This window comes from Pelodiscus sinensis, chromosome 19 (assembly GCF_049634645.1).
Source record: "Pelodiscus sinensis isolate JC-2024 chromosome 19, ASM4963464v1, whole genome shotgun sequence".
NCBI lineage: Eukaryota > Metazoa > Chordata > Testudines > Trionychidae > Pelodiscus > Pelodiscus sinensis.
The window spans coordinates 16599365-16622866 of record NC_134729.1 but is presented as its reverse complement, the minus strand read 5'-3'; the positions used below and the strand labels follow the sequence as shown (position 1 = coordinate 16622866).

The window sequence follows — 23502 nt, the reverse complement described above, 5'->3', positions numbered from 1 at the left end:
ACACGGCTCTCAGGTGCATCTGGACCCCTAACTCTCGGAAGGGCAATCCAGTACAAAGATGGTCGATGGTTTCCTTTTGTCCAAACTAGCTTCTTTTTTTTTCCCCCTTCTCAGTTTAGGGTTGGAGGGGGGGAGGTGAGCTATGCACTGGCTTATGGAACAGCCAAGTACTTGACACAGACTTTGCTTCTGTCCGAAGTCAGAGAGCAGCTCCGCTTTGTTTACAGTGGATGTGTGGTTGAGTTACACCACATACAGTAATTCTCATCGCACTGCCAGTAATTTCACTGACTTACCAGGCAGGCATCATTTCCTGAAAGTCAGCTCCCGTACTTAGAGGAAGTAAGAGCACTCTGCTTCATGACTAAAGACTGTATGCAAATTTCTACAGGCTTAGGAGAGCCGCTCTGTATGGGCTGCCTCTTTTTTTTCCACCATTTTCACTCCTTCCTTTGGCGTGTAAGATTTCTTTAAATCTTCATGAGTTCTTTCTCCGGCTGCTGCCGTTTCTGCTGTCATGAATGAGGATCCTTCTCTGTTGTGTACTGGAAAAGCACGTCGCACTCTATTGCCCGACTTCTGCTCTTCTTGCAAGGAGTTGAATGCTGTTTTAAAATGTCCCAAATGCAATTTTGGCTAAAGTTCTCATCTCTCTACAAGGTAACACTGCTTTTGACATGATTGATTGCGTTCTGTGTACAGGAGAGATGGATTTTAGCTGCTTTGGGGGATATGTGCCTGTTGGTACATAGGTAGTAGAATTTCAGAGCGGCAGTTCTTGACCTAATGGAATAAGAAAAGGGTTACTATTTTAAAGATGCACTCTATTATGCTAAAACATCCAGATCAGAGATCATTCCCAGCCGATCAGAATTCTGGGACTAGCAGAGAAACTTTGAGGAAGGGAAACAGCATGGAAGATTGTTTTTGTAACCCTAAAGGCGTTCAAGAATTTTAGCCCAAGATGCAGATAATTTACACTTGTCAATCAAACCAGGACTATGAGTTTATAGCAGTATGGTTGGAAGGACTTAGATTTTTGTGGCTAGAAAACTTCTTCTTAACTGTGCATGCAAAATGCAGGTCAGCGAGTTGGCAGGAGAAATTGAACAGTAATCTGAAATCCAGTTTGGTCAATTGGTTCTTTTAGTGGATGGGCTTTTTAACTTTTTGTTGTGCTGGTTTTCTCCTTTTAACACCCTTTCTCCTGATACTTTATGCATAGAGGTAGGGGGGTGGGCGACAGAACATCTTTCTCCTCCTCCCCTCCTTCCCTTCTCTTCTTTATTTCAAGTTTCCTTATCCTCTAATCATAACTCAGGTCATCTGAAGAAGTGGGCTGAGCCCACGAAAGCTCATGACACAATCTACATGTTTTGTTAGTCTATAAAGTGCTGCTAGACCATTTGCTTGCTGTTTTTTATTATTACTTTAAAAGACCAAATGGAACAGGTGCTGGGCTGGCTCAGAGGACAATAGTCAGTTCCTGTATACTATGGGGACGATGCTAATAAATAATCCATTCGTACCAATGGGTTTGTGGCCAAAAAAATATTTTTAGGTGCATTCGCTTTCTAAATGTAGCTGTCACCTGTTCTTTCATTTATTTGAATAAACACTTGTTTTAACTGAAGGAGAAGGCTGAGTGCTAACTATTTCTTTTACACTAGTTCCATCTGATCGCTTTCTCCAGAGTGAATCGATTTGGAAAGTTTCAGAAATGAGCCAAAATGCAGTACATCATTAGCACCTTCTACAACTGAACTGGGAATCAGAAATAATCAGAGGACAGTCAGATAACTAGCCTGCTGCTAAATCATCCTTTTATAGCTCCTTTTGATCGGAGATGCTCAAAGCACTTTGTGAACATTAATAAACTAGTGAGTTATACCAGTTGAGCTTTGTTGTAAATATAGAACGTGTAGGGAAGATTACATGGCCAGCATGGATATAACTATATTTTCCCATTGACTTACTGTACGCTACTTGTGAAACTCTATTAAATGGCCAGCTTGCTATAAAGGCATTGTCCTTTGACTGGCCTTTGTATAATACACGCTTCTAAACTCCCGCTTCTTGTATAACTTGCAGAACTGTCAGTTCTGAGCTTGATTTTCCCCAGCAAAGCTGTAAATGCTTTTATTTTCATTTCCATCCTCCTGTCATTGCTATAGGAAAAACTGGGGAAAATTTTTGCTAGAAGGACTGTGGGTTCAGAAATGAGATTGAGACAGACATTCTCTGTGTTTGCCCAGACGAGTTTGTAAAGCCACAGCGTAGAGATCTGGGCCATACAGCCCTGCCCCTCTCCCTCATAACTTCCTGCCGAGCGGCCCACTCATAACTCGCTCATCCAGCATTTGCAGTCCAGGTTGTGAAAGTGGATTAAACTAAACCAGAAAAAGACGCTTCCATTCCAGAATAAAATGATCTGCCCGGGTGTAGTGCTTTCAGTTCACAGCCTATCTTATTCCAGCACACCTTCCCTGCATTAGATATGCCCTAAGAATTCAGTTGGCTTCAGTTTCTCTCTCTGTAAAAAGGAAAATAACTATCCCCGGGAAAAGCTTTGATCTACTCTGATGGGAGGTGCTGACTATTAGTCAGTGTTGAGCAGAATAAAACAAGCTCTGGAGGATGAACAGGAGTGGATCTCTCCAGAACATGGTGTCCGTCCAGCCAGCCATTCTCAGGCCTTAGATCATTTCACTATCAGAAGGATGAGTGCCTCTGCTGCTTTTCCAGTGTGTTACCTTTCGTACTGTAGCCAGCGCAGATTAAATTCTGCCTGGCTGCTGGGTGAGAGCCCGTTCGCAGGGGCTGCCAGTGTTTCACAAGTAGAACAACCACATTACAGAAGGGGGCACTTGACGGTGTTCACACACTGACTCTCCTTCGGTGCTGTTCACAAGCCGCTGGCCGAGGGCAAGTGTGCACTGCCACCCTAGGTGGGTGCAGCGGCGGCCCATCTCACGAAAACACGCTTGCCAATGGGAGAGTGATCCATCTCTGCGACAGGCAGAGACTGTTAGCGGGAGCGGGTCCCCTGCTGACACGGCATGGCGTGAACACTACTTCATTGCTGTCACGTTGCCTGGGGGCGGGGGGGCAGGTTTGTTTTCATACCCCTAAGTGACATAAGTTGCATCAACTTAAGTGATAAGGTAGACCAGCCCTGAATTACCTAGGGCTGTTGGTATTGAAGGTGCACAAAACACGCGTGTGAGTCTGTGCGCATTTAAACAAACGTGTGTGTTCCATCTTCCCAAATTACCTTGTGAGCACCCTGGGGCAGGAACCTAGCAGGCGTAGAGCCCTGCCGAGAGCATGGTCCATTTTAGTCAATTCCAGGGTCAGAGGATTTAAATGATACCTGTCATGTCTTCAGCTAAATCTGAGATTTCATGGTGTAACGTAGGGGCCCTGTGTGGGCAGGTGGCGTGTCACTCCGTTGTTGTACTGGGAGTTGCCGTACTGCTACCCTTCTGCGCGGCGGCTGGCAGCGGCGCGGCCTTCCGAGCTGGGCAGACGGGGAGCAGCAGATGCAGGCCGGGAGCCCGGCTCGGAAGGCAGAGCTGCAGGCAGCAGCACAGAAGGAAGGATGGCCTGGTACAGGATTGCCCCTTTACTTCTGCGCTGCTGCTTGCAGGCCTAGACTCAGCAGCTGCCACTCCCCAGGCACCCAGCTCTGAAGGCTGCGCAGAAGGAAAGGTGGCCCAGGACCTCTGGCCTCCCTGTGACATCTGCAGCGTGTAGCACCCAAAGGACTAGGTTTCACGGGGGGAGGCCAGATCGCCAGGGTCATGACTCATTTCATGGCCATGAATTGAATAGGGCCTTAAACGTGAGCCATGGGGTCCTTTTCAACACTACTAGTCCTGACCCCGGGTTCGTTTCCTGTTCCCCGTCTCAGCCCAAAGTGACAGCAAAGAGAGGGAGAGATCGGGGGCTGGGCAAAGGGGATTTGCTTCAGGAAGACCTAATGAACTCCCTTGTGTGGTGCGACCGTGGGATGGTGCGTTCAGCAGGCGGCGTGGGGAGCGCCCAGCCGTTACTGTGCTCCCTCTGGACAATGAACAGTGGCTACGCTAGCCTCCTTCACAGCTGCCGCTCTCCTGCACCCTCATGGCCACTTCCTTCTCGCCCTCCTTTTCCGCTCCACTTCTGTCTCCTTTGCTAATGTCTCTTGTAAATACCTCTTGCTTGGTAAGTTGCTGCACTTCTAGAGTAGGAGCAAGCCCCAAGGAGGGGCTGCGCTCCTGCGCACGATGGGCCTGATCCAAAGCCTGTGGAAGAGACGAATGTACCTCTGAAGGGTTGAGCCTTGCTCTGCGCCCTGTCAGGCAAAAACAAAATGTTCCCTGCCCCCAGGAATCAGAGGATGCTAGAGCTGGAAGGGACCTCGAGAGGTCATCAGATCCAGTCTCTGGGCCTCGTGGCTAGACCGTCCCTGACGGGTGTCTGTCTAACCCGCTCTTAAGTATCTCCAGTGACAGGGATTCCACAACCCCCCTGGGCAATTTATTCCAGTGTTTCACCACCCTGACAGGTGGGAAGTTTTTCCTAATGTCCAACCTGAACCTCCCTTGCTGCAGTTTAAGCCCCTTGCTTCTTGTCCTGTCCTCAGAGGCCAAGGAGAACAATGTGTCTCCCTCCTCCTTGTAACACCCTTTTAGGTACTTGAAAACCACGATCATCTCTCCTCTGTCTTCTCTTTTCTAAACTATAAGCGAGCCCAATTCTTTCTGTCTTCCCTCATAGCTCATGTCTTCTAGACCTTTAAGCATTCTTATTGCTCTTCTCTGGACCTTCTCCAGTTTCTCCACATCTTTCTTGAAGCGCAGTGCCCAGAACTGGACACAGTACTCCAGTTGAGGCCTAACCAGCGCAGAGTAGAGCAGAAGAATGACTTCTCGTGTCTTGCTTACAATACTCCTGTTAGTGCAGCCCAGAATCATGTCTGGTTTTTTTGCAATAGCGTTATACTGTGGACTCATATTTAGCTTGTGATCCACTCTGACCCCTAGATCCCTTATGCACGACTCCTTCCTAGACAGTCGCTTCCCATTCTGAGAGAGAGAAACGGCTTGTTCCTCCCAAGTGGAGCAGTTTGCATTTTTCCTTATTAAACTTCATCCTAGTGACCGCCGACCATTTCGCCAGTTTGTCCAGATCATTTTGAATTATGACCCTCTCCTCCAAAGCAGTTGCTACACCTCCCAGCTTGGTGTCATCTGAAAACTTAATAAACATCCTCCCTCTGCCAATATCTAAATCATTGATGAAGACATTGAACAGAACTGGTCCCAAAACAGACCCCTGCAGAACCCCACTTGTTATGCCCTTCCAGCAGGATTGTGAACTATTAACAACTACTCGCTGAGAACGCTTGTCCAGCCAGCTGTGCACCCACCTTATAGCAGCCCCATCTAGGTTGTATTTCCCTAGTTTATTGACCGTGTCAAATGCCTCACTGAAGTTTAGGTATCCCAGACCCACCGCTCCTCCGTTCTCCACAAGGCTCATTATCTTATCAAAGAAAGCTCTCTGATTGGCTTGGCATGACTTGTTACGCCAAGAGCTCCAGGCTGAGCGGGTCAGGAAGAGGCTCTGTGCTGGGAAGACTAGAAGGGGAGTTTTATTACTTTTAGCCTGGCTTGTGGGGGCGTTGTGGAAGAAGTGAGTTTTCCTGGGGCCCTCCAATGCAGGGAGCTGCTGCGGGGGACTGATGCAGCATGAGGGCACTGCATGGGAGCTGATGTTTTTGCTGCCTGTGTTCAGCTCACACTTGTGTTCCAAGGGCTGCACGGCTACTGAATTCTTGCCACGCCTCGGGGAGGCGGGGGAGGAGGAGAACCCAGGTAGGGATGAGGAAGTGGAGACGGTTAGAAGTGACTTGTCCCAGGGTAAACAATGAGTAAGCAGCTCAGACAAGATCAGGACGCGAGATCACCTGACTCCTAGCCCCGTGCTCGTGCCCAGAGGGCCTGCTGCAGTTCCCACGTGGTCAGCCGGGAACCGGCAGTGGTCCTTAAGTGCCAAGGTGGGTCGGGAGGGGGGGGTCGCTCTGAAGGGGGTCTCTGGAATAAACACGTTGGTGATCCTTTGTTCAAAGGAGCTGCATCCAGTGCCCTGCAGCTCCGTCCTTTTGGCCTGTTCTCGTCTGAGGTGAGGTGTGCCCCGTGCCCGCTCTCCGTCTGAGAACACACATACAGATGCTCCTAGCACTGCGGCTTTGCACAAATGCCTGATGCCAACCAGGGTTTTAATGTTGATCTTGTTGTCACCTTGTGTCAGGGGAACATGAACCTCCTTGCTTCAGCTACGGGCTCATCTAAGCAGCAAATTCAATCTGTAGCACATCAGCTTGGTGCATGGTAAAGTCCTATGTGGACACTACTACGCGTCAGTGCAAATCCTGGAGTGCAGCTTCTCACGGGGCTTTCGGACATCGGGCCGCGGTCTGTAAGGGAAAGTGACTAGCAGGCCACGGGGCTCTGTTTATCTCCATGTCTGCAGGCAAGGCTGCTCCCAGTGGCTGTGGTTCACCATTCCTGACCAGTGGGAACTGCAGGAAATGGTGCTGGCCAGGCCATAGCTCCCATTGGTACGGAATGGGGAACCGCAGCCCCTGGGAGCTGTGGGTGGCCGGACCTGTGGATGTTTGGGTAAACAGCATCTCGTGGCCCGCCAGCAGCTTACCCTTCCAAGCCACAGCCCCGAGGTTGAAACCCCTTGGCTTAGCAAACTGGTCTTGGAGCAATGTGCTGAGCTGCATTCTGGGACTTTCTCTGTGCCCTGGAAGTGTCTGCACAGGACGTAACTGCCAGGCAAGCGGGTGCTGCAGATTCCCACCCTGCCTTGTTGTGCAAGCAAGCCCCAAGCTCTAAGACACTAGGAGCAGGTGTCTGCTCTTCTCCCTGACCATCACATACCAAGCGATTCACCTGACATGACCAGGCCTGAGTTGGGCTCTTCTGCGTTTGCACTCGGGAGCTGTGGAAGAATTTGATCTTGCTGGAAGCTGAGCCCTGTCTCAGGACTGGCCACGTGAGCAGGGGCTGTTCTACTCCCCACGTGGACAGCACAAGGCAGAGCCGGCTGGTGAACTATGGATTACAGGACTGGAAAGCTGCAAAAATCTCTCCTCACTCACTCACTTGTCTGACCTTAGGTCCCAGGTATGCTCGGTGCCCTGTCGACATCTAGGGAAGCACAATTGCTGCCCAGTTAGCTTCTGAGAGGAACTTCTGCAAAATCCCGAGCTATGTAAACTCGGTGCAGTTTTACTTTTTGGGCCGCGGCCAATGCTCCTGGCACTGAGAGCGCGAGGTTCTGTGCAACCCTCACATCCTCTTCCCTCGCAGAGGCTCTGGCCTGTTAAATACCTGGCGCAGCTGGAGCCGAGCGCATGGGGTGAATTCTCCCCCATGCAATTTAGTGCCTCCAAATGGACAGAGCAATTGTTGCCCTGGGTTTCGCTTCCATAAATGAACTGCTGCGTGGTCCGGAGCCTGGCTCTTCTCGGGATCGCCGCTCCAGGGCGGGAGGTTTGGGCGGGGGTCCCCCGCAGCTGGTGTGCATGCCGCCAGGCTCCCATGGCATTGGCTGTCAGCGAGGCGACGGGACACTTTTGGGGAGCATGCGAGGCTGAGGGGCTCAGCAGGTGTCTCTGGGGGATTGGGGTGAGGTGGGAGATTTGAAAGTGAGACGGGAGGGTCATTTAAAAGTATCAGCTGGACGAATAGCTTCAGTCCACCATCGACTGTCCTGCGGCCCCTGGATTAAGCCCTAGGCTGTATTACAGGAAAGGGCACTTGTGTTGGGAGCAGTTCTAGGAGCTGGCCCCATGCTCCCCTTAGCTCTGTGTGCTTGGACCAGGGTGGCAGCCCCTTGCATTGCTCAGCTAGCACTCGGAACCCTGCTGTACGCCAGAGCTCAGCCCCTGTGCTCTGCAGCCCCTGTGAAGGACACCGGGCCCTGCTCCTGTCAAGGGGAGAGGGGGTCTCTTTTGGACGTACCCGAGGACTTTCCCCTGGAGCGCGACTCTCGCTCCTGGAGACTTTGACTCCACATGAAACCCAAATGTCTGGTGCTGGGTGACCCCAGATACAGCCACGGACCCACCAAGAACCCGACTAGGCTCCTAGGGGTGCATCTGCACGGCACCCGTAGGTCGAACTGAGGTACGCAGTGTGCGCTACGCCAGTTGCACGTCTGTCTTCAATCTCATTTCGAAATCGCTTATTTCACATTTGGCGCTGGGGTTATCGATTGTGACCCCGCTGCTGAGGCGCTGGCCTGGGTGGCCAGTTCATTTCGAAGCCCCCCTGGAGCGTGGATGTCCATGGAACCCTGCAGTTAAACTCGGCCCGTGGGCGGGTGCGGGACGGATCCTTTGAGGCACTCTCTTGCCGTCTCCTGTAACCAAGGGCTTTGTTTTTTCCATTTCAGGACTCTTCGTACCTCGACGAGCTTTCCAACAACTCCCTCTTCTCCTCCCCCGCGGACTCCCTCTCCGACATCGCTGATGCTCAGGAATTCCTGCCCGCCGACAGCCTGAACCACGTGCCAACGATATGGGATGTAAACACCTCGCAACAGAACCAAACAGAGGTCAGTGACAGCCCCCCCTCTCCCCAGCAATTAAAGCCTCCAGGCCTGATTCTGCATCTCTCTTGCCAAAGCCCTGCCCGAGGAGTTAGGGAATCCAGTAGGGGTGAAGCAGCCCTCCCTTCCGGCCCAGAGGAAGTGCTGCTGCAAGTCTGAACTTGGAGCACAGGAAGGCTGAGGGGAAGGAAGACCCGGGCTGTTCTAATTAAAGAAATCTGCAGGGACCGTGGGCGTCTAGCTGGGCTGCCCTGAAGTTACTGCTGCCTGGCTAGGCCCGTTCTTGCGTGTGTTTTGTCGCTCATGACCGTGTCTGTTGCTTAAATGCGCACGCTAAGTTCAGGGTTTGACATGTGAAAGCCTTCAGCTGTTCGTGTATACAATACCCGCTGCCGGCACGCTGAACAGCCAGAGAATGCAAGAGAGAAGTGGTAACGTGGCGCAGGGGCGGGAAACAAATTCCCTTTGTCATAACAGAACAATAGCCACTGTTGCTGCTGCCACTAATACCTTCCTGTCTGCCAGCTAAAGCTGCCTTCCTGCCCCATCGCCTTCCTGCTCGCTGATTGGGTTCATCCCAGGACAGGCAGCTCACTGGAGCTTCATTCCTCAGTCACTTCCTTGTGGGGACAACGAGGAGTTGTGCACATCAGATTGCCTTTCCTCTCTGTCTTTGGGGTTTTTAATTGATCCCAGCGTTTCCTGATGGAACAAGTTAATTTAGCACGTGCAGCCCTGGGATTTCTGTTTCGTTTTTGCATGGCTGGCTGTAACTCGCAGTACGTTACACAAACGGATCGCCCGAGAGACGCGTCGAATGGTGCAGCTTTTCTGTCTGAATTTTCAGAGCACAGATTTCATTCTGTTGCAGAAGACGAGAGTGATGCATCCAAACCCACGAGCAGAGGATTTCATCTTACAATTCAGCGTGTGATGTGAGATTTCCACTGCTTGTGTGATTGCTGTAAAATGCTGGCAAGTGAATCACACTGTAATCCTATTCCTAGTCCGTAAGATTGCAGATGGTTTTGCTTTTGTGTAGTCTGATTCTGCTGTAAGGGAGCTGCCGCATACAGATGAGTTGTCAGTGGTGTAATGTTTGGAATAACACTGCTTGATGTGTCCCGAATCAGTGCTGATAGGGTGGTTTTATTCCATTTTGATTGATCAAATATCTGGGTCTGTAGAAACAGGGAAGAGTCATTCAACTTTGTTAGGACACTTGTAAATGTCATTGTCTAACGTCAGAGCTCGCAATGTCGGTGTTAACTTTGGAAGTTTTACAAGTGAAGGCTAGCGAGGTAGTACCAGCCAGTGCCCCCTTTGCTGTGTCCCATGCTCCAGCAGGCACTCCGCCAGTGGGAACGCCATTGCTGGTCCTTCTAGTCCAGATGCTTCAGAGAAAGATGCAAGAAAATGCCTGGTAGACAGTTCGAGAATAAGCTTTCTCTGGAGAACCTCCTTTCTACCCCTTATCAGTTAGTGGTTAGTTTATGCTCTGAAACATGAGGGTTTGACCTTTTACTTTTTATCAGATTGACATAGCTGTAGAGTCTTTCATTATATTTGATCCTCTTTGAAATCTTGCTAAGAGATCCGATTGATGATGTCATGTGGCAGAGAGTTCCACATGCTAACGATGGGTTACGGAAGGAGCATTTCCCTTCTCCAGTTTTACGTCCATTGCCTTTTAGTGGGGGAAGATGCATCCTGAGTGTGAGAGGAAGAAAATTTGGGAAACACGTCACAGACTCACTGATCAACCCTGATCCCGTAGGCTGTGAATACAGCCTGCACTCTGACTGTGGGCGATGACCCTCTTGAGAAGGGACCAGACGGACTCCATGATGAGCCTCCTTTGCCCATTCCAGATCCCAGATTGCAGCTCCTCGAGGAAGAGGCGTTTATCACAACGTGTTAGTTCTGTTTTATCGTTTTGGAAACAGGGACAGCGGAGAGGAACGCTGCCCAGCAACATCTGAGGCAATTCAGCAGGCAAAACACAGTTGCACAATTTGTAACGGGATTATGAAATGTCATTTAAAATCCCTCATTGCCAGTGGATTGTTTTTCTCACGTCCCTCTCGAAAGGGACTGCAAATGAGTAAAGCAATGGTTAACCCTTTGAAGCCCACGGCAGGCGTTTTCTTGCCCTGTCAATGCAGGTTAGGAATGTGGATCATTCAAGGCTCTTTTTAAACACTGAGACCTTTCCGGCCAGCCAGATCCAGAGGAGAGACATTTATACAGAGAGGAGGCAATTTTTCAGCTGACGAGTTCATTTTGTACTGGAGTGTTAGCAAGACGGGCCCAACAAGAGGGCAAGTAAGGCAGGGAAGGAAAAGGCTGAATAAAAGACGATTCAGTCCTGCAATTGTCAGTTGCTTTATCAAGTGAGTGTCTGTGCTGCATTTCCCTCTGTTCCTGTACGTGGGGCAGAGGTGTTTTACACGTTGTGTTCTACCTGGGACCTAGGAGTGACCTAGTGGGTAGATGGGAACAGAGCAGGAGAGGAATTGTGGAGCTCAGAGTTAGGACTGGCTGGTTAGATCAGCTCCCTCAGGATTGTTCCCTGGTGTACGTTCCCTAATGTCTGCCTGTTACTGTGAAATGCCCCAAGCAGCCAGAAAGCCACCGCTGTCTTTAGGACACTCTGCCACCCGAGCCGAAGCTCTAGGGGTGCCAGTGAGAAATGTGTGCACCAGCACCCTGGGGATAGCTGAGCGGAAGAGCCTGAGAGTCAAGGAACGGGTGGGGTGATAAAGAATCCTCTTTCCTTGACAGCTGAGGCTGCTGTGCCCTCCCGTGCCAGTGGAAAGGGGAGCGCTGGGTCTTTTCCAGTGGCCGAGGATTTTCCTGTAGGGTTAGGTCTGGGGGATGGGGTAGTCCACCTGCTTTCCAGATGGGCTGGCACGGCAAACATCGCTTCCAGCTTCTTTCCGGGAATTCTGACTCAGGCTTCCCATAAGGGAGGACGGTTCTCTTGTCTCTTTAATTATTGACTTAAAAAGAGTGTTTGTCTCTGGCCTTCCCAGTTTCACTTCTGCCTTTGGAGGGTGTCTGGCTGGACAGGGCTGGCACCCGTCCCTGGCTGTACATTTGGAGGAGTGGGACCGGTGGAGCACTTGATTACTTTTGGGCTCCCTGATTCGCTGGCTTGATTTTGTTCCTCCTTTCGGGAGATGCCAGTAGGGTTTGGGGAGTACAGAGCCAGAATAAGATTCTCGTCAGTTGTGGCTTCCCGGGTGGAAGGGCCGGGAGCCGTCTTTACTAGCTGTGGTGCGGGGCTGGAAGTGGTTCCGCCTGAGCTCTGCCGTAGCACTTTTCCTCCAGAGCGCGCCAGCTATCCCATGCGGCACTGCGAGCCCATTGGTTGAGGACTTGCAGGGTTCCTGGCTGGGGTTAAGGATGTTCCAAAGGATTTATTTTTGTAAACATTTAACTGCCAAAACTTACACGTTTACACGCGGGGGCCAGGCAGGAGCCGGTGAGCCCTGGCTCCCGCCAGCCCTTCAACCCCTGTGCTGCTGCCTCTGATGCAGAGGCAGCAGCATGAGGGACAGGCAGCTCTGCAGGAGCCAGTACCATGGGGAGCCGGCTTAAAAGCTGCTTCCCTGCGCGCCCTCCTGTCTCTGATACCGAGGCAGCGGGCGGGTGGGGGGGGGGGGGAAGATGCATGTAACCGTGAGGATTAACCAGTGAATGCAGGCTCACGGTTAATCGTGTAAATGTGCACGTGCATATCCCTAGTGCGGAACCAAGCCCTGAGCCCACTGAGGGGATATGCAGAGAACGTCAGCACCACTGGGGGTCTGAAACCAGAATGGTTTGGGAGGGTCACAGCAGGACTCTGCAGAGCTGCTTCCAAGACGGATAGGAAACCAAATCAGTCTGAACCCTTCCCACTGCTGAGACCTCGCCGTGCCCTTGAGGACGCTGTTCCGATGCTGGATGGCTAAAGCCATAGAGCACGGCAGGGTTTAACAGGAGTGGAAGGTGTCTGAGATGAGGCTACGGCGTTCAGCGTGAGAGGGCAAACGCAGGGGTCGAGATGGCCTGTTTTTAACAGGCGTGTGGCTGTTGCGGCGCAGGGAGAGCGAGCGATCGCCATCTTGCAGGCCCATTCACGCCACGTCTGCGTCCCCCGAAACGGTCTTCCTCCCCGTGGGAACTGCCCTTGTCGCCAGCTCTCCGGCGTGGGACTGTCCCGCGCAGCTTGGCGGGGCGAGCAGAGCATGTGACCTCCCGAGTCTCGGCTGGGTTTGGATGGACGGGTGGAAAGCTGCTTTCTCAGACCTTGCGTTTTCTCTTCCAGCTGTTCTCTCCCAGCAGGTCCTTCGCAGGCCTAGAAAGTTTGGAAGACCATCTTGCTGCTCCCCCAAACACCCCACTGCTCATAAGCTATCAGGTGAGGAAGAGCATCGGACGGCAGGGGCAGGCACCCAGCGTGTACCCAGATCCTGGGGACACAAACCTGGCCAGCGGCCTCCCTGGGAAAAGCCACGACTGGCCAATCAGATTCTCTGCCCTTCCCCCACTGAGCCATCACTGAGTCTCCTTGGCGCCTCGCTGATTTGAGGGAGCAGCATCTCCTTCCGCCACCCTGCGCTCCAAGCCGCCCTGCTTACAGGCGCCGCGGTGTTGCCAGCCCCAGTGGCTGGGACCCTGCTGTGCTCTGAACTGGTCTTGATCCCTCGCGGAGCTCGAGTGACAGCAAAGCTGGGTCCTGCTCACCGAGGTTGGCTTGCAATGCCCTTGCTGGGCCACCTGTGAGAGGCCCCCTCAGCCCGCTGGCCCTGTGCCGCTGGGCGAGGAAGGGAGCGGAGCGGAAGCCGAGGGGCGGGCGTGTGTGTTTGGAAGGGGCGGATTTAAACAAAGGCACGTGGCGTGGCCCTGCTGCCCAAGGCAGCCGGTTTGTACGGCTTTGGGTGATGCCCAGAACAGGTCCGAGTCCTGCCCCCACCAGCCTTGTGGGCAACAGTGTAAAAATATGCGGGCTCTGGGGAGGGGCTAGGCATGAGGGGGTGGGGGGTGGGAGGGGCTAGGCAGAGGGTACAGCGATGAGGGATTCCCAATTGGGGCCAGGAAAGAGGGGTTCCTAGTGCGGGCTCCTCCTCTCTCCCCTGGCACTAGGGATGCAAGCGAAGTCAAATCAGCTACTTGCTTTCCCCCGCCTCTGTGTCAGAGGCACCAAGTGAGGGGAAGCAGGAGCCGGGGGGGGGGGGACCTGCATTGCTGCCTCTATCAGCCCCAGCCCCCGTGGAGAGGGGCCGCTGCACCCAGCACAAGCCCAGCTGAGTCCTGGCGCGCCCCGCGTCCGGAGCTGCCCCGCTGTGGCTCTGCAGTTTGAATGTAGTAGGAGCCGGGCTGCCACCCACCTGGCTCTTACTATGTTTAAACTGAATAGCCGCCGGGGCGGGGAGACTCCGGAGGCTTCCTCCCTTATCGACTAATCGTATAGTTGATAGAAATTCCATCGACTACCCACTTCGCGATTTACTGGCTTCCTAGCATCCCTGCCTGCGCACGCTCCCCTCATGCTGCTGTCACTGCACGTGCTCCTGGGCCCCGCTCTGGCCCGGGAGACCCTCGCCGCCACGGTGCCAGTGCCGGGGAAGGACCCCTGCCCTCGTGTGTGCACCTCCTCCCCTGCTGCCCCTCACTGTAGCCTCCCTGGAAGTGGAGGATGGGGCTGCCCCTTGCTCGGCGTGGGGCGGGGCGGGGGGGGGCATCACGACACTCCCCCAAGCTTCAGCCTGCTGCTCAGGTCAGCAGTCTCGGGTCAGGCCCCAGCTGGGAGGGCTGAGGGAACCGTAAACCACACGGCCCCACGTGGGGTGCAGGAGTCAGTCACCGGCGGCTTTCGTTTCAGTCGCAGCCCCAGGCGGAGGAGGAGGATGAAGGGGAAGAGGAAGAGACGGAGGAACTGGGACATGCGGAGACCTATGCAGATTACGTACCTTCCAAATGTGAGTCGAGTGGCCTTGCTGCTGGGCCCAGCAGTCCCGTTGCCTGCAGCTGCGGACAGCGGGGTTGCATTGCGGCCCCTACTTGCAGGCTGGCTTACATGTGCCTGTAGGCCAGCGCTGGGCAACCGAGGCCAGTGAGTGGGCTGCACACGTGGCCTCCATCTCCAGGGCCACCAGACTGCCCCGTCCCGGGAGACCGTCTTGGTTCCCACAGTGTTGCTGGCTGCGCTTGCGTTGCTAGAATGTGCAGGGGGGGAACAGGTTGAACCGGAGCAGCACTGGGACAGGTGCAGAGGGAGCGTGCGGCGATCAGCCCTGCCCTGGTTTTCTGTGCCTGTCACGTTAGTAACCCCGGTAGGAAAAACCCGACATGGGCGGAAACCAGCAGAGTCTGGCAACCCTGCGCGTAGGTCACGGTGACAAAATGTCTAATGGTCACGCACAGAGCCCCCGCGGGCCGCCCGCCTCTGCCCTGTGCTCTTCCACTCGCTGGTCTCCTGGGTTCGCATCAGCTCTGGCTGTTGATTTGTATGGGGGGGAGCAGTCCACATTCCCCCCTTGATAAAGGGGCTGGTGGCACGGGGGGGTTCCCAGGAATTCCAGTGGTTAGAAGAAACCGAGTCAGGGCCTCTGTGGTCTGTTCACTCTGCTCTTGGCTGGCTGTGCCTGTGGGGGTCACGTAACCTCTTTGCCTCAGCTGGCCGATGGGGCAGGACATGGCGCTCAGCTGTGGGGGGGGGGGGGGAGGTACTGGGGATCTGACGCGCCTGGGGGCCATGGGCGAAATGCAGACCTCCGTTACCGGGCCGTTTCCTGTGTCTCCCTCCAGCCAAGCTTGGGAAGCAGCATCCCGACCGCGTGGTTGAAACGAGCACCCTCTCCAGCGTGCCCCCGCCTGACATCACCTACACCCTTTCCCTTCCCAGCGCCGTAGCCGACAACGGGTTACTCTCTGCACTACAGCTGGAGGCCATCGTGTACGCCTGCCAGGTGCGCCCTGCCCCCTCGCTCGGCGCGTCACGGGGAGGTGGGAGTAGCCATTCGGGAGGCGCACCGGGAACGCACCCAGGGGCAGGGAGCAGGCAGTGGCAGCCCCCTCGGGGCCAAGGTGGGGGGGGATCGGGAGCAGGCAGTGGCAGACCCCTCGGGGCCAAGGTGGGGGGGGATCGGGAGCAGGCAGTGGCCGCCCCCTCGGGGCCAAGGAGGGGGGGGATCGGGAGCAGGCAGTGGCCGCCCCCTCGGGGCCAAGGAGGGGGGGATCGGGAGCAGGCAGTGGCCGCCCCCTCGGGGCCAAGGAAGGGGGGGATCGGGAGCAGGCAGTGGCAGCCCCCTCGGGGCCAAGGAGGGGGGGGTCGGGAGCAGGCAGTGGCCGCCCCCTCGGGGCCAAGGAGGGGGGGTCGGGAGCAGGCAGTGGCCGCCCCCTCGGGGCCAAGGAGGGGGGGGATCGGGAGCAGGCAGTGGCCGCCCCCTCGGGGCCAAGGAGGGGGGGTCGGGAGCAGGCAGTGGCCGCACCCTCGGGGCCAAGGAAGGGGGGGATCGGGAGCAGGCAGTGGCAGCCCCCTCGGGGCCAAGGTGGGGGGGGATCGGGAGCAGGCAGTGGCAGCCCCCTCGGGGCCAAGGAGGGGGGGATCGGGAGCAGGCAGTGGCAGCCCCCTCGGGGCCAAGAAGGGGGGGATCGGGAGCAGGCAGTGGCCGCCCCCTCGGGGCCAAGGAAGGGGGGGATCGGGAGCAGGCAGTGGCAGCCCCCTCGGGGCCAAGGAGGGGGGGGTCGGGAGCAGGCAGTGGCAGCCCCCTCGGGGCCAAGGTGGGGGGGGTCGGGAGCAGGCAGTGGCCGCCCCCTCGGGGCCAAGGAAGGGGGGGATCGGGAGCAGGCAGTGGCAGCCCCCTCGGGGCCAAGGTGGGGGGGGTCGGGAGCAGGCAGTGGCCGCCCCCTCGGGGCCAAGGGGGGGGGGTCGGGAGCAGGCAGTGGCCGCCCCCTCGGGGCCAAGGAGGGGGGGGTCGGGAGCAGGCAGTGGCCGCCCCCTCGGGGCCAAGGAGGGGGGGGATCGGGAGCAGGCAGTGGCCGCCCCCTCGGGGCCAAGGAGGGGGGGTCGGGAGCAGGCAGTGGCCGCACCCTCGGGGCCAAGGAGGGGGGGTCGGGAGCAGGCAGTGGCAGCCCCCTCGGGGCCAAGGTGGGGGGGGTCGGGAGCAGGCAGTGGCCGCCCCCTCGGGGCCAAGGTGGGGGGGGTCGGGAGCAGGCAGTGGCCGCCCCCTCGGGGCCAAGGAAGGGGGGGATCGGGAGCAGGCAGTGGCAGCCCCCTCGGGGCCAAGGTGGGGGGGGTCGGGAGCAGGCAGTGGCCGCCCCCTCGGGGCCAAGGTGGGGGGGGATCGGGAGCAGGCAGTGGCAGCCCCCTCGGGGCCAAGGAGGGGGGGATCGGGAGCAGGCAGTGGCAGCCCCCTCGGGGCCAAGGAGGTGGGGGTCGGGAGCAGGCAGTGGCCGTGCCGGAGCAGCCTCCCACTAGGGTCCTGCACTTAATCCGTGAACCGGTTAACTGCTGAACCGGGATTTTGCCTCCCTATTGAACATGCACCAGGGATAAGAGATTCAGTTGAGTTTCTTGTCTAGAAAGCTGAGTGGAGGCATTGGGTCGAAATGCCTTGAGGGGGCGCTGTGTAAAGCAGGGGGCTGGGGATGCCAACCCCTGGGGCCTGAGTTTCAAAGCTGTGAGGGTTAGTTGGTGAGGTGCGGGGAGCCCTCAGACAAGTCACCTTCTGGTCGTGCCTCTCGGGTTAATGCCGACCTCTGGTTTTGAATTTGCAGCAACATGAAGTTTTACTCCCCAACGGTCAGCGAGCTGGGTTCCTCATTGGGGACGGTGCTGGGGTTGGAAAAGGCAGGACAGTCGCTGGGATCATCTTTGAAAACTATCTGAAGGGGCGGAAAAAATCTCTCTGGTAAGTTTCCCTTCTGTACGGTGAGCGCCTGGCCAGAGAGCCGAAGGCCAGGAGCCAGGAATTCCTGCGTGCCCGCTGTGTGGCTGAGTCACTCTGTGGCCTTGGGCAAGTCATTTCCAGCCCTCGGTGCCTGTTTGCCGAAAGCATTGACGCTGCAGGGGTGACGTGAGGATTAATCATTGTTAGTGAAGACTCTGGAGAAGCAAATCACGTAGCCCGTGGAGAGGACCCTGGAGCCGCCTCCTGCTCCCTTGGATGTTGATAGGAGATGGCCCTGAACTTGCATGCTGCACACTCACGCCTCTAGCCCACGGCCACTAGGGCCCTTCCACCCGGAGCCCACCCCTCTCGCCCACGCGCCTCTTGTGCACTGGAGTCCTCCCCTGCCCTCCCAGCACTTGGAGCGCCACGATTCGCAGCTCTTCCAGCTCTGGGAGGGAGGGGGACAAGTGGGAACGGACCGCCAAGCAGCGGCTTCGTGGTGCTCTGGAAGTGCTGGGAGCCGGGGGGAGGAGCGAGAAGAGCGGGGCGCCAGTGCCCCTGTGCGCGAGAGGGGCCGACGGGCTGCATGGGACGCAGGTTGCCCACCGCTGAGGGCCACTCCTGGCCCGCTCGCGAGTCTCGGAGGCCCGTTGCAGCTCTGGCTTGTTGTAGTGGCGGGTCCTGCGGCTGTCATGGCTCCGTGTGGTGCTGCGGGGGCCGTGACGCCGCACCCCCAGTTTTGGTGGGCAGAACAATGGGCCTTTTCCTCGGCACGGCAGCCAGCTCCCTGCTTTCTTGTAGGTTCAGCGTCTCCAATGATCTGAAGTATGATGCTGAAAGAGACCTGAAGGACATCGACGCCCTGAACATTCCTGTGCATGCTTTAAACAAGGTAGGCAGGAGAATTCAAGGCCTCTTGGGGGCGGGGAGGCAGCCAGCCACTGGCAGCTGGTAGGTCCTCAGCAAAGCCAGCGGCTGACCTGATCCTGCCTTGGTCACGCTTGTGGTACAGAGAATGGCAGTCGGTGGCCTGGTCATGGATCTCTTCATGCCTGTTTGCTCTCCGCTCTGCTGCCCGAGTTACGTGCTTCAGGTGTCCCAGTGTGGTAGCGTAAGGGCGTAGCATCTTCCGGTGCTTGGTGGCCCAGTGCAAGGGCACCCTCTAGTGGCAGGGCCGGCTGGCGTGTGCAGTGGGGGCGTTTTTCCAGCCATGGCTTTGCACTGGCGAATGCTGGACCCGGTGCAGCTGTATTGTTAAGACCTTATTACCCAGAGGCCAAGGCGGAGCGGCCTAAATCCTTGCTTTCTAGAGCTGCTTCCTGGCTCACCCTTCTCCGACCTTGCTGAGCAGGACAGACGCACAGACCAGCTTAGCGCCCGTAGGACGGGCAGGCAGCAGCGCGGGCTGTTGGAACAGGCGTCCGATTTCCATCCCGCCCACTTACTAACCGTCTCCGTGAAGCGTCACTGTCACAGGTCCTGAGGTTTACAGGGTCTGTCGAAAAAGGGTTCATTTCCGACAGTTCCGCGTCTAGACTGCCGCTTTGTGGCGACAACGCTCTGTGTTGAAAAAAGCGCCATGTTTCTGCTAATGAGGCATGGGCTATTTAAATCCCGGATCCATTAGCAATTTCGATGTGCCTAATCTGTATCCCTCTGCAGTCCAGACGTAGCCCCCGTTACAGATGACGGCTAGTGATGCTGTAGTTCAGGGATGGGGAACTTGTGGCCCGTGGGCCGGGCCAGCCCCTGAAGCTCGAGGATTGACTCCCCACGGTGGTGCAAGTCCTGACCCCGCGCCCCCAGCCTGCTCCTGCACCCTCCCTCCTGCCCAGACCAACATCCCACCCACTCCCCAGCATCCCTTTCCATAAACTGAACCCCTTCTTTTTGGCTCCAACCCAGAGCCTAGAGGGCCCCCACAAAATCTAGTGGCCCTGAGCCTCCAGAATAGTTAAACCAGCCCTCCCTGGGGGTAAGCCCTGAGCCTCAACGCCTTCCTCGCCCCCCCTCGCTCCTCTGTGAGTCTGGAGCTTGAAGGAGAGTGAGGTGAATGGGTCGTGTGTCCCCCCCCCCCCTTCTCAGCTGGGGCCTGGGGGTTGTTTTTCCCCTTCTCACTTGGGGCGAGGTCAGTGAGGGGTTTGTTTGTTCCCCACCCCTGCTGTAGGCTAAACAGTCGTCTCCTCTTCAGTCAAACAGGAAAGGAAACAAAGCAGAGCAGAGGATATTTAAAATCACAACAGTTTAAGCATTCTGTGATGAAAAAGAATTAAGTGGCTTCACTCAGCCAAGAAATTGAAGTCCAAGTAAAGTTTCCACTTGCTGGTGAAATGCACGCGGAGTGCCCGCATGCTGGCCACTCGAGGGGTGTATTTAGGAATTGAAAGTCCCCGTCCGCATGGAATCTCTGTGCCAATATTAGCGTTAAAGAGGACGGTTATTGGTGAGGAAAACCATGCTGTTCTGCCCAGTTGGGCTCTGTGATGTGGAAATTGCTTGTATAGAGCAGCTGTGTTTGCTGCTGTGCGTCGTCACGTTGAAAAGTCATTAGTGCTCCAGATCTGTTCTGAGTTGGAATAAGATGTGCTCCCAACAGCACTGTAAGTCGTCTCTTTCTTTTCCCTCCCCCGTAGATTAAATATGGCGACACAGCTACCTCCGAAGGAGTCCTCTTTGCCACTTACTCTGCTCTGATTGGTGAAAGCCAGGCAGGCGGGCAGCACAGGACACGGTTAAAGCAGATTTTGGACTGGTGCCGGGAGAACTTTGATGGAGTTGTATCCTAGCGAACCAGCAGCATGTTTGTAATTGTGTGGCCCAAGGTGACCGAGTGCACTGACATCAGCCAGTGGTGAAAGCAAAATATGTGAAAATTGCCCTCACTTCTCGGAAACACGGCGGCGGCATGGAATGGGGGGGGCGGGCGTTTCGGACTCCTGAGTGATTTGGGCGCACAGTTCCCATGCGGAGTCACTATGGTTTGTGCTACTGAGGCTCACTGGAAAATCCCGCCAGTCAGAGGACCAGCAGGTGGGCAGGGAGAGAGCCAGGGTATGTGTCAGTAACAGACCTTCTCAGCATCCTCCCTTGGCAGCTGTGTGGGGACTGGGCCATCGTTCCATGGGAAATAACAGAGTGTGGAGATTTATGGCCAATGGTGGGAAGCCGGAGCCAGGGGAGAATGGAGTAAAAGACCGTGCCGTGGCAGCGCTGGTCCATGTTTGCTGGTGGTTTAGCTCCGCTGGAAGGAGATGGATCGTATTTCTCTCTCTCCATCCTGTGATTACTGGCATTGGTATTTTATTTGACCATAGCAGAATGCGCGTCCTTTCTCCTTAACCGCCATTCCCTCACAGATTGTGTTTGATGAATGCCACAAAGCCAAAAATGCCAGCTCCACTAAAATGGGCAAAGCAGTGTTGGACCTTCAGAACAAACTGCCTCTAGCGAGGGTCGTCTATGCCAGTGCCACAGGTAAAGTGTCTGCGCCACCTGAGTCCCTGAGACCCCGGGTGTAAACATGCAGAAGCTGCCCAGTCCTCCAGCCCTCCCCCGGAGGAAATTGCCTGTAGCCCAGGTTAAGTGCTAAGGAACCCACCAAAAAGCACAAGCTGTGGAACTCCATTTTAAACCACAGGGAGGGGCGGTGGAGGGTCCTAGAAGGTGCAGGGAATCCCCTGTTCCATCTTCACGCAAAGGACTGCAATGCAGGACTCCTAGTTTCTGCTCCCAGCTCTGCCACTGACGTGCCATGGGATATTTGGGCAAGTCACTTGAACTTTCCTGCTCGTTCGTAGTGACGCTGACCTGACGGGCGTATCGTGAGGATTGACGTTTGTAAAGCTCCCGGGAGCCACTGCTGAAAGGCCCTGCGGACGCGTGGGGAACAGCTCTCCTTTCTGAAACACTTCCACATGGGTCTAAGCGCTCCAGCGGGAGGGTCACTTGAGGCCTGCTGCCCGTCTCTTGCAGAGGTTGCCTCAGGCAAAACTATTTATAGTTCCTGTGTCTTTGCTGACAGCACGTTCTGTTCACCCAGGTGCCTCTGAGCCAAAAAACATGATTTACATGAGCCGGCTCGGGATCTGGGGGGAGGGGACTCCCTTCAGAGTGTTCGATGACTTCCTCCATGCAATTGAGAAGAGGTAGGTCCTGGGGGACCTTTCTGGTTTCTCCTTCCCATAATCCTGCATTTGGCAGCAGCCTCCGGATGGGTTGGGGAACGCGGTTGGCTTTGAATCAGTAGCTCGCTGGCTGTGCCCTGCCGGCTCCCTCGTGGAATGCAGCGTGTCTGGCTGCTGTGCTCCAGGCCACCCCCCAGAGCTTAGAGCCGCTGGCCCAGGCCGCTGCCCATGTCTCTGCAGAGTCACAGGAAAAAGGATCTTGTCCTGGGCTGCGCTGTGCAGGGCTCAGAGGAGGAGCTATGCGCTCACGTCACCTGATGCTCTTCCTGGTTCTATCTCAGACTCGGGGGGAGGGAGGGGGTTGCAGAAAGGTGACGCGACTCCCCCGCCTGTGGGACAGGCACAGGGCCGGCTGCGTGTGTGCCAGGATACTGGGGCGTCTTCTATTCGGATTTGAAGACAACAGCAGCCAAAGCAAAACCTTCCAGGGTTCTGAACCCCAGACAAGCCTGCTCTGCAGCTGGGCCATGGGAAGGGATTTCCTCACCAGCCATGTCATCTTCCTCCTTCCCTGCCAGGGGTGTTGGTGCTATGGAGATCGTGGCCATGGACATGAAAGTGAGCGGCATGTACATCGCCAGGCAGCTCAGCTTCTCTGGAGTCACTTTCAGGATCGAGGAGATCCCCTTGGACCAGCAGTATGAACGGGTCTACAACAAAGCAGCACAGCTGGTGAGATGGGATTTCGGCAGGTCCCCAGCATCCCTACCCCCCCGCCCCCCAAGGGCTACGGTATCGCTCGGGGGAAGGGCTGTGACGAGTTCTCAAGAAGTCAAGTCCATCTACCCACTGCCTCCTGCATTAGAGCTTGGGGTGCCTTCGGTCATTTGGTCAGCTCGGGTCCCGTCCTGGCGTGGGCCGCGTGTGCAAGAGGGCCGGAGGTGGCTGCTTTACTGCTGTCTGTGTATATGAGCTGTATATGTGAGGGCATATGGCCAGGTCCCCAGATGGGTGAGAACCAGCTGACTCTCTTTACAACAACTTCCCAGTGTGATTCAAACATTAAGTGCTGAATACTGATCAAACTCATTAGTATCCGTTATTATTTGTATTGCTACTAGGGCTGTCAAGGGATTAAATAAATTAATCGTGAGATTAATCGCGCTGTTAAACAATAAGACGACCCCAACTGACCCTAGGCTCTGCATTGTGCTGCCCCTTTGAAACACCGCAGTGGCATTTCAAAGGGGCAGCGCCATGTGGAACTCCTGTCATTTAACACACATTAATTTTTTTTTAACATGTTAATTCTGCCCTGCATTAATTGCAGGCCTTAACGCGTTAATTGACAGCCCTAATTGCTATAAAACCTCAGAGCCCAGTCATGGACTAGGGATGTAAAACTCCATTTAATTGGTTAAGGCAGGAAGTGGAAATTGACTGGTCTCTTCATTGTCCTAGCTAAATGGAACACAAGAAGTAAACAAAGAGCAAAAACCGGGACAATAAATTAGGTATTCAAGGCCCTGATCGTTTTAATAACCTTGTGTGATGTTGTGACGTGACTTAAGGACGGGAGTATTAACTGTCCCTCTTGTGTGCGCTTTCAGTGGGCAGAGGCCATGAGGGTGTTCCAGCAGGCGGCCGACTATATTGGCATGGAGTCTCGAAAGTCCCTGTGGGGTCAGTTCTGGTCGGCTCACCAGCGCTTCTTCAAATATCTCTGCATCGCTGCTAAAGTCCAGCGCCTCGTGGCGCTCGCCAAGGAGGAGCTGGCAAAGGACAAGGTGATTTAGGAACCAGGGCCAAGGGGCGGGAGCAGTGGTCAGTGCCCGTCTGGCATCCCTCAGGGCTCAGGCAGGCAGGTGAATCATTGCTGGTCA

At 55.5% G+C, this 23502-nt stretch overlaps 1 protein-coding gene across 6 annotated transcripts in view; it reads left to right on the top strand.

Annotated features, from left to right (window-relative positions):
- Nucleotides 1-23502, top strand: part of SBNO2 (strawberry notch homolog 2) — a 121697-nt gene that overhangs the window by 79950 nt on the left and 18245 nt on the right. For 5 of the 6 annotated variants that reach the window (XM_075902659.1, XM_075902658.1, XM_075902660.1 and 2 more), the window contains 11 exons: nucleotides 8455-8616; nucleotides 12926-13018; nucleotides 14483-14579; nucleotides 15409-15569; nucleotides 17380-17513; nucleotides 18297-18387; nucleotides 20129-20272; nucleotides 20852-20969; nucleotides 21535-21640; nucleotides 22198-22351; nucleotides 23230-23406. In XM_075902659.1, coding sequence (XP_075758774.1) covers nucleotides 8455-8616; nucleotides 12926-13018; nucleotides 14483-14579; nucleotides 15409-15569; nucleotides 17380-17513; nucleotides 18297-18387; nucleotides 20129-20272; nucleotides 20852-20969; nucleotides 21535-21640; nucleotides 22198-22351; nucleotides 23230-23406 — 1437 coding nt within the window. Of the gene's footprint in view, nucleotides 1-142; nucleotides 661-8454; nucleotides 8617-12925; nucleotides 13019-14482; nucleotides 14580-15408; nucleotides 15570-17379; nucleotides 17514-18296; nucleotides 18388-20128; nucleotides 20273-20851; nucleotides 20970-21534; nucleotides 21641-22197; nucleotides 22352-23229; nucleotides 23407-23502 lie in introns of those variants that run through there. The other variant, XM_075902663.1, reaches the window with a different exon arrangement.